The 10081-nt window shown below is 48.0% G+C and overlaps 1 protein-coding gene across 3 annotated transcripts; it reads left to right on the forward strand.

Annotated features, from left to right (window-relative positions):
- Positions 1-4478: 4478 nt before the first annotated feature.
- GTF2H4 (general transcription factor IIH subunit 4) lies at positions 4479-10061 on the forward strand. Of its 3 annotated transcripts, none has more exons than XM_059399782.1 (14): positions 4479-4735; positions 5306-5448; positions 5709-5813; positions 6157-6288; positions 6556-6652; positions 6744-6832; positions 7042-7153; positions 7286-7354; positions 7555-7638; positions 8013-8145; positions 8345-8475; positions 9125-9172; positions 9324-9402; positions 9865-10061. In XM_059399782.1, the coding sequence occupies exons 2-14, from the start codon at positions 5309-5311 to the stop codon at positions 10035-10037; spliced, it is 1392 nt and encodes a 463-aa protein (XP_059255765.1). In that variant the 5' UTR covers positions 4479-4735; positions 5306-5308; the 3' UTR covers positions 10038-10061. The 3 variants fall into 3 exon arrangements, with proteins under 3 accessions (XP_059255765.1, XP_059255763.1, XP_059255764.1); XM_059399780.1 differs by having other exon boundaries at positions 4479-4704; XM_059399781.1 differs by having other exon boundaries at positions 4479-4662.
- Positions 10062-10081: the final 20 nt, after the last annotated feature.

Genomic DNA, 10081 nt, shown 5'->3' on the forward strand with positions numbered 1-10081 from the left:
TGACAAGTCCCGGTCCTGCTAATACTACCGGGGGTTTTGCTTATATTCATACTTGCAGGAAATGCTATATTTCTGTTAGAGGTTAATAAAAACAGAGGTGTACATTTTGGGGCCCTAATTCTAGGACCCCCCTTCAAGGGTCTGGAAGTCTCAGGCAGAGAATCTTTGGATTTGGCTGATGAGATGTATAGATGAGCCAATAGGTGTGAGCTATTTGTGTGGGAACCAGAAGCAAGAGCTTAAATTATTTCAGAGGTCTGGAAGGATGAGCCACAACCACCAACAGAGCATTAACAGAGTTTTAAATGGGTTAGGAAAAAAAAAATCACTTGCAAGTAGTGGAAAAGGCAAACTTATCTTTTTTTTTTTTAAAGATTTTATTTATTTACTTGACAGACAGAGATCACAAGTAGGCAGAGAGGCAGGCAGAGAGGAGGAAGCAGGCTCCCCGCTGAGCAGAGAGCCCGATGTGGGGCTCGATCCCAGGACCCTGAGATCATGACCTGAGCCGAAAGCAGAGGCTCAACCCACTGAGCCACCCAGGCGCCCCAAAGGCAAACTTATCTTGATGGAAGTTTGTGTGAAATAAAGACCCTGGGGTCTTGGTTGATGATATTCACCAAATGAGCCAACTGGATAAGGGGAAAAGCAGACTCTTCTGCTGAGCAGGGAACCTGATGTGGGGCTCCATCCCAGGACCTTGGGATCGTGACCTGAGCCAAAGGCAGAGGCTTAACCGACTGAGCCACCCAGGTGTTCCGTGATCTATGTTTTAAGACACGTTGATGGGTCAGGAGTTTAGAGGCCAGGACACAGAATGGTGAACAACAGATCCCATGGCTGTGAGCTGAGAACTCCCAAAGCTCCAGACATATGCAATCACCTGGAATTCATTTGAACTTGTCTCAGAATATTCAAATCTGCTCCTCCATGGGGTCCGAAAGTCAGTGAATGGCAGCATCATCCATTCAGCTTCACATGCCAAAACCTTGGGGATCATCCCTGACACCTCTTCTCCCCTCTTCCCACCTTCCAAGGCCAGCCTATCATGAAGCTCTGTTGATCTTGCTTCCCAGATTTCCCTTAAATTTGTCATTTCTCTTCATCTCCATCACCATCCTGGCACATGCTACCTCCATCTTGCCCAGACTACTGCAGTAGTTTCCCAGGGTCTATTCCTGCTCTTTGATTTGTTTTCTGTTGCCACCAAACATAAATCTGACCCTGCTACTTTATTTCAAATCCTTTAATGGCTTCCTGTTGATCTTAGAATAAAGAACAAAATCTTCCTGACCAAGTTTGCCCACCTCATTCTTCAGCATCCTCCCCCACTCTGTCCTTCATACACCACTGGCCTAGTTCCAGTTCCCGCAACCGCCCACAGTCCCTCCTGCCATGGCCTTTGCAGAATCTTGTTCCCCTCCCTGCTGTCTTTGCCTTGTTAAGTTCTGCTTGTCCTTCAGCAATCTTCCCCCACTTGGCAACCAAATCAAATCCCCTCTTGCTGCTTTCAGGCACAGGACTTTCTTCTTTGTAGTACTTACTCTAGGTGTGATTTTACTTTTTAAAGAAAATAATGAATAACAATATTATTTACTGAGCACCTATTACATGCCAGGACAATACTTATTACATATTTTATCTTATTTAATACAACATATGAAATAGCTAATGTTATTGCCATTTCACAGAAAAGAAAACTTAATTGTTTTTTTGGAAAGGATTTTATTTTTATTTTTCTGAGAGCGAGTGCAAGCACCAGTGTGCATGTGCACAACTAGTTGAGAGGGAGGGGCAGAGGGAGAGGCAGACTCCCCACTGAGCAGAGAGCCCATGCAGGACTCAATCCCAGCACCCTGAGATCATGACCTGAGCTGAAGGTGCCAACTGAACCACCCAGGTGCCTAAAAACTTGTTTTAAGCAACTTGCTCAAGGCCACACAGCCAGGAAACTGCAAAGCTGGTCAGAAGCAGCCAGTAGGCTCTGGGCTCTCTGTTCTTTCTCTCCAGGATGCTGCCTGAGGGGACGAGGTTATGAACTCTCCATCACAGGTTGGATAATCCTGTTTTGGGAAGCTCCCAGGATCCCAGGCTGATTATCCAGCTCTAGAAACAGCCTGTTCTCAGTTCCTGACATCAGACAAATTGCCCCCATTCATTGCATCCCTTCAGGCAGGACTCTCCAAGAGAATCTGTGATCACAAAAACGGTCTGTAGCTGCACCACAGAATAGGTAGCCACTAGTCACATGTGACTATCGACTACTTGAAATGGGGCTAATATGGCTGAGGAACTGAAGTTAAAATTTTAGTTAATTTAAATTTAAATAGCCACAGGTGGCTATAGTGGCTCCTATTCTGGGCAGGGTAGCCTTAGAGAGTTTTCTCTACACTATAGGGAACTGTCACCTTGTCCGCCCAGCTTCTGCTGGTTTGCACCTGTCAAAAGGAAGCACGTGACTTATTTCAGTTTTAAACACCCATAAAAAGCTTCTTACAAAGATGGCACTGAACTAGGCAAGCCATTTTGTAATCTGCTTTTCTCCCCCTCATGATAGGTAGTACATAGTTCGGCCACTATGCATACGGTGTCCTTTCTAAGTGTTGCTGGTATTCTACATTGTTGTGATGACCCACATTTTGGGACATTCAGGCAGTTTTCACAATACAATAACAGACACACTTCTTCTTCTGGACATTCAGGCAGTTTTCACAATACAATAACAGACACACTTCATCTTCTTCTTCTTCTGGACATTCGGGCAGTTTTCACAATACAATAATACAATAACAGACACACTTCTTTTTTTTTTTTTTAAGATTTTACTTATTTATTTGACACAGAGAGATCACAAATAGGCAGAGAAGCAGGCAGAGAGAGAGTGCATGGGAAGCAGACTCCCTGCAGAGCAGAGAGGCCGACATAGGGCTTGATCCCAGGACCCTGGGATCATGACCTGAGCCAAAGGCAGAGGCTTAACCCACTGAGCCTCCCAGGCGCCCCTAACAGACACACTTCAATAAATATCTTTGATGTCTATCTCTGTATCCATGCGGGAGAACTTCAGTATGATACATTTCTAAAGGTGGAGTTGGTAGGTCAAATGACAGTCACATTCAAATAACTGGAGATACAGCCAAACCCCCCTTTAAAAGGTGTGACTGAAGTCGACTTTCAACAGAAGTATTATAAGTACTGTATGCTCCTGTGCGGTGACAACGAGGTTGCCAATCCCTAATATTTTTTTTCTAATCAGATGTTATATTTTTTCTTTAATTCGCTTTTCCTTAATTACTGGTAAAGATGAGAGCTTTTTCATTTGGTTATAAACAATTCATATTTTTTCTGTTTATTGTCTGTTACATATTTCTACAGTCTTTTTTAAAAAAAGATTTTATTTATTTATTTGTCAGAGAGAGAGCACAAGCAGAGGGAACAGCAGGCAGAGGGAGAAGCAGGCTCCTTGCTCAGCGGGGACTCAACAGCAGGACCCTGCCATCATGATCTGAGCCAAAGGCAGAGGCTTAACCTACTGAGCTATCCAGGAGTCCCTCTTCCTACTGTCTTTCTACTCTGTTCTTCTTCTTACTGCTTTGTAAAAGCTCTCTGTATTGTCTATTTTGTTAAATATTTCTTCCAGACTAATTTGTCTCTTATTTTACTTAAGGTTAACCGTAAAAACGCTTTGTTAGTTTTGTGTCATTCTTGAGGATTTTATGCAGGACTGTTAAAAGAAACGGAAAAACAAAACAAGCACGAGTGAACCTAACAGGGTCTTACACAGTTCTCACGGACATTTTGGTCCGTGTTCCCTCACACGTACTTCAAATCCCAGCCTCAGGTTTTTCTAGATGAACGACTGTGGGCAAATTTCCTAATCTCACTGGGCTTCAGTCTTCTAGTCTGTAAAGTGGGAATAATAAACCTTGCTTTATAGGAACTTGGGGATACTTGTAGTTCTGGCTTTGGCTTAAGACGTTCCCTTCCCTTTCCCTGCAGTAGCCTCGTGAATCAAATCAGACCCAACAACTGGTTTCTTTGAAAATCGTATTAAAGACACGGGGTGGTGGGAGCATGGCGGACGTGGTAAAATTCACACTGAGTACATACGCGCCGAGTAAGGAGTAGCGCTCTTACCTCGCAAGAATGCTCTATAAAGTGCTGTACTCCATGAGGACCAGAGCTCAAGGAGCTCAGTATCGTGTGACTCTAGGAGCGTCTCACCTAGGGGCCATATCCCCGCCTCTGTCAGGAAGCCCTCGGGGTCCCGCCTCCCGCCCAGTTCGGTCGGACTCGCAGTTAAACGCGTGAGCGGAAAGCGACGCGGAACCAAGTGGTAAGGGGCTCGGATGTCTCCGACTCTCTCAATTAAAGGCCGGCCTCCTTCCAGTCCGGCTTCCTCGCGGTGCCTTTTGGGAGTTGTAGTCAGACGCGTTTCAACCCACTCCCGGGCGAGCCGAGACAAGACTCTAATTCCCAGAATGCCCCGCGGTGGGCGAATGGGTGCAGCGCCTATTCTTAGCTTTCCTACTTTTTCACTCCTTCGCCTCCTTTCCTTCTCTTCTGAATCCTCCACTCTGGACTCCTGTCTAGTTGTTTATCCTTCTCCCCATCTTTTTCTCTCATTTTCCATCGTCCATTCTCCTATTCCCGGGAGCCAAGGCGAGACTTTAGCTCTGATTAAGCGACGACTTGAAACTCCGGGTGCACGAGCGGGGAGCGACACGGAGTGGTGGTGGGGGGCCGAGAGAGAGAGGGGATGGGGGAGGCACGAGGGTTGGGTGAGAGGCGAGGAGTAGGAGGGACGTAGGAGAAAAGTTAGGAGACGCGACATGTCGATCAGGGTGAATGGGGTGAAGTCTTGCGGTGCAAAGAGGAGAGGTGGACTTAGATTTGGGAGACAAGGACGAGAAAGGTAGTTCATTGTTGTGCCCGGTAGGACCTGTGGGTCCAAGAAACAGATGGGAAGGACTGACAGATTTGGAGCTCAAGGGCTGATCTGACCAGGAGAGGGCAACAGAGAGGGGATTGGGCTTAAACAAGTTTCTAATATGGGACAATTAACAATTCTCCAGTTTGGAAATTGAGAGAAGACTGGAGTTGAGGCCAGAAGTGGGGCGAGGAGGCAAGAGAGAAGTGGAGGTTGGTCAGGTCTGGTAGAAAGGAAAGGAGATGAGTGACACAGAAGAGGATATCTTAGAAAGGATGGGTTACTATGGGGGCCAGCGGATCTGGAATAGGAATGAGGTGAGGGATGATACTGGCATGGATTGTGGGGGTGCATTTCTAACTTTGCATCTCTCAGGTGATGGAGAGCACCCCCTCAAGGGGTGGACTGAACCGAGTACACCTACAATGCAGGAATCTGCAGGAATTCCTAGGGGGCCTGAGCCCTGGCGTATTAGATCGATTGTATGGGCATCCTGCCACCTGTTTGGCTGTCTTCAGGTAAGGACCCCCTTCATTGCAGGGACCATGTTGAGGAAGTGTAATGGGGCCTTCAGACTGGAATAAGTTATCATGATTTGAACCTTAGCCCTGGGGGGCTGGAAGGCTGAAATGTGTCAGGCGAAAACAGATGGAACTGGTGGGAGCAGCAAGACTGGTAAAGGTGTGGGGGGTGGATGAGATGTTTGAGAGGTTGTTGAGGGCAGAGATGTAGATGAGGCAGTTTCTGATATTAACATTTTACCTGTACCCCCTTCCAGGGAGCTCCCCTCTTTGGCTAAGAACTGGGTGATGCGGATGCTCTTTCTGGAGCAGCCTTTGCCACAAGCTGCTGTAGCCCTGTGGGTGAAGAAGGAATTCAGCAAGTGAGTCTCTGTTGCATGCTCAGCAAGATACGGATTTCTCAACAGCTAGCTATTCCAAGTGTTCCTTGGAACACTTCCAGGAAATGTTAATGGATACACCACAAAACCTGTATTTAAATAAGTTTGAGAAATTCTGTGTACTGTATTTTTCCTCTTGGAAAGTTGTGATGTCTGCAACATGGTTCTGGTAAGGCATTGCCATAAAGAAATTTGCCTTAAGAAGGCATTGTTTTTGCTGTGTGAAATGGTGTTTCAAGGGAAAACCAGTTCAGAAAAGGCAGACATGGAGGCCTTTATGGGCCTCCTCCTTTTTGTTCTCCACACACTCCTGCTTCTGTTTCAGAGCTCAAGAGGAAAGCACAGGGCTGCTGAGTGGCCTCCGGATCTGGCACACCCAGCTGCTCCCTGGTGGTCTCCAGGGCCTGATCCTCAACCCCATCTTCCGCCAAAACCTCCGCATTGCCCTTCTGGGTGGGTATGTCACTTCCATCTTCCTAAGCTAGGCCAGGGGAACTAGTATTTAAACTGCTGGTTGGGGGGGAGCACCTAAGGGCCTCTCTGGAACCTTGTGGGCTTTACCTTTGGGAGCTCCTTTAGGAATAATTTGGATGAGATGTAGCTGCATGATGTAGGAAAGGAATGTCTCCCACTCATAGTCCATAGAGATGAAGGGGGAAAGAGGACAGGGGATCAGGCAGGGAACACAGGCAGGGTTCCTTACTCTTGGTCCATTCTGGCATAGGGGCAAAGCCTGGTCTGACGACACAAGTCAGCTGGGTCCTGACAAGCACGCCCGGGATGTTCCCTCACTTGACAAGTATGCTGAGGAGCGATGGGAGGTGAGGACTTGGGACTCTGTGTCTCTGCTTGTGCTCCTATGTCTCGTGGCCCTTAGAGGCATTGTTCTCTCTATCCACTTCTGTTCCACAGGTGGTCCTGCACTTCATGGTGGGCTCCCCCAGTGCAGCTGTCAGCCAGGACTTGGCTCAGCTCCTCAGCCAGGCTGGGCTCATGAAGAGGTGAGGAAACCAGAGGTACATCAGATCCCTGCTAAACTGAGTATCTGGGGTGGGCTAGGCGTGCAGACAGTTATCAGAAAGGATTGCTGAGTGGAGTATGGCCAGAGAGAAACCAAAAAAAAAAAAAAATGTGAGAGGACAAGTGGGGATGGTGGCCTCTCGCTGCGTATCTCTGCCATTGTCCCTGTCTGTGTCTCCTGTGTCTCTAGCACTGAACCTGGAGAGCCGCCCTGCATTACCTCAGCTGGCTTCCAGTTCTTGTTGCTGGACACCCCTGCCCAGCTGTGGTACTTTATGTTGCAGTATCTGCAGACAGCCCAGGTGAGGAGGCTGTTTGCTGACATGCTCTGATCTTCTCAGGACCCACTGAGAGACTACCTTGCAGACTGTTCCCTGATCCCTCATTTTCTCCCTTCCATCCCTGCCCCTTTGTCTCTGCGCATTCCTCCCTAGAGTCGGGGCATGGACCTAGTGGAGATTCTCTCCTTCCTCTTCCAGCTCAGTTTCTCTACTCTGGGCAAGGTAAGCAGGGGGATGGAGCTGAGGACTTAAGTGGGCAAGTTGGTGGGTAGAGAGATGAGAAGGGGAAATCAGGTTATGGGCAAAAGCGTGAAAGATAAGAATGAATAAAGCATTGACGGGAAAAGAGGGAATGAGTGTATGAGTTTGGGAAGGGGGAGAACGGGATGTTTTGATTCCAATCAACCACTTCTCTTCCCCAGGATTATTCTGTGGAAGGGATGAGTGATTCTTTGTTGAATTTCCTACAACATCTACGTGAGTTTGGGCTTGTTTTCCAGAGGAAGGTATGCATACCCAGATACGTAGCTTCTAGGAAAGAGACAGGGTGGTCTGTTGCCTTGGCTTTTAAAAAGGAGTGGGGTCTCAGATGGTAGTTAAATTTATAATGAGTATGGCCTAAGTGTAGAGTTACTGAATCACTATATCATGCACCTGAAACTAATGTTACATTACGTATCAACTATACTAAAAAAAGAGGGGTCTCAGCTGGCAGTAGCTAGAAGGGAGTTGCCAGGACTGAGTACTTAGGTCCCTTGGGGTTGTTAAATTGGGAGTTGAGCCTCTTGCCATCAGAAGGGTCTGGTGTCTCAGGCAGAAAGATGGTTAGTGACACTTGAGAGTGAGCTGGCCCTCTGTCTTTCCCTTCTGTCTTTTCCAGAGGAAATCTCGGCGTTACTACCCCACACGGCTGGCCATTAATCTCTCATCAGGTGTTTCTGGAGCTGGGGGTACTGCCCATCAGCCAGGCTTCATTGTCGTGGAGACTAATTACCGACTGTATGCCTACACTGGTGAGGCCAGAGGGCCCCAAGCAGCAGATAGAGGATGGAAGTGGGGAGAGGGAAGGGAGCAGGAGGGAGTGCCAGTTTGTGTTCATGTTTACCTGGCAGTTTACAGAGTTCTCTGACATTCCTCATCATACTTGAAGGTCTTGAGGGAATCGGGGTGTGGGAATAGCCTTCTCATCTTATCTTCCTATCCCTGGGCCAGAGTCGGAGCTGCAGATCGCCCTCATTGCCCTCTTCTCAGAGATGCTCTATCGATTCCCCAACATGGTGGTGGCACAGGTGACCCGGGAGAGTGTTCAGCAGGCCATCGCCAGTGGCATCACAGCCCAGCAGGTATTTCCACTTGGGGAAGGCGGGGCAGGAAGATAGGCTGCACTTGAGCTATGGGGTACAGGGTGCTCATCTTATAGAAGGCTGATATCGACTCTGTTGGAGTAGATAGTGGTGAGTTGTCTCTGAGCATAGACCATGCACTTGAAGAGAAGTCAAGGTTCTAAGCGTCAGGAAAAAACACGGGAGTGGGGGAGGTATAGATTTGTGTCTCTACCACCAACCCCTTCCTAGCTGCATAAATGTCCTGGCTGCTTCACTTCTCTGAGCCTCACTTTCCTCATCTGAAAAATGGAAATAATAACAGTTCTCCCCTCACAGGGTTTGGGGAGGATTCAGTGAGAGAATAGCAGCAAAGCCTTCGGCTCAGAGCCTGTCATGCAGTAAGTGCTAAAAAAATATAAAGTTGCTGCTATTTTAAAAAAGAAAAAAACGGGACTATCGAAAGGGCAAATGTGCTAGAGAAGAAATAGCAGATGTGACCAGTGGGAACAGCAACTTGGGATGACAGCTGGACAGGGATGGCTTTATGATAGGCATATGGCTATGGATTTTTAAATAGCTGATATTCCAGTGACATTAGGTGACAGTTTAGGTACCTTTCCTGCCCTCTTACTTGAGCCTCTGATTCCATTCTTGTCTGTTTTCCTAGATCATCCATTTCCTAAGGACAAGGGCGCACCCAGTGATGCTCAAACAGGTACCAAGCTACTGGAGGCTGACAGTTCCTGGCACCTGGCGATGAAGTGATGGAAAGAGAAAGGGATAGCCAAATCTGGGGAATGAATAGAGGGGTGGGGTTGTCTGGGGCAGTATTCCTGAATCTTTACAGCCATTGCTTGCCCCTACAGACACCAGTGCTGCCACCCACCATCACAGACCAGATTCGGCTGTGGGAGTTGGAAAGGGACAGGCTCCGGTTCACTGAGGGTGAGTGGCTTCTGGTGGTTGATTCTTGGTCACTGGCCAGGGGAAGGACAGTTTAGTCTTGATGAACTGAAAAAGCTATTCATGTATTTTATATTTTTATTGCATGAAATGGGAGAGAAAAGCTGGCAAGACACTTTATTTTGGGGGTGAGTGTGCAGTGGTAAATGAATTGTCTCAACTCTGCAATGTGGACTTAGCTAGAAGAGGGAAATTGGGAGCAATAATTACAGTAATTTCTCTGTGGTGAGCATTAGTTGGTTTTTCTTATTGTGTTATATTGCCTTACTGAACATGGCTGGCTCACACTACTGTTAGGATGAGCTCTAGGACAGACAAGCATAGAGAATTTGGTTTTTAAATAGTGGCTGGCAAGCCCAGACCACTGCCCTGAAGCTGCTCCGCAGGGGCCTCACGTTTTTTGCCCTTTCTGCCTCCCGGCTGCCCCTGCCCCGCGGACTCCAGGTGTCCTGTATAACCAGTTCCTGTCGCAAGTGGACTTTGAACTGCTGCTGGCCCACGCTCGCGAGTTGGGCGTGCTGGTGTTCGAGAACTCTGCCAAGCGGCTGATGGTGGTGACCCCAGCGGGGCACAGCGACGTCAAGCGCTTCTGGAAGCGGCAGAAGCACAGTTCCTGAGAGCGCGGGCTCCGGGCGGGGCGGGGCGGGGCGGGGCGGGGCGT

This window comes from Mustela nigripes, chromosome 5 (assembly GCF_022355385.1).
Source record: "Mustela nigripes isolate SB6536 chromosome 5, MUSNIG.SB6536, whole genome shotgun sequence".
NCBI classification, from domain to species: domain Eukaryota; kingdom Metazoa; phylum Chordata; class Mammalia; order Carnivora; family Mustelidae; genus Mustela; species Mustela nigripes.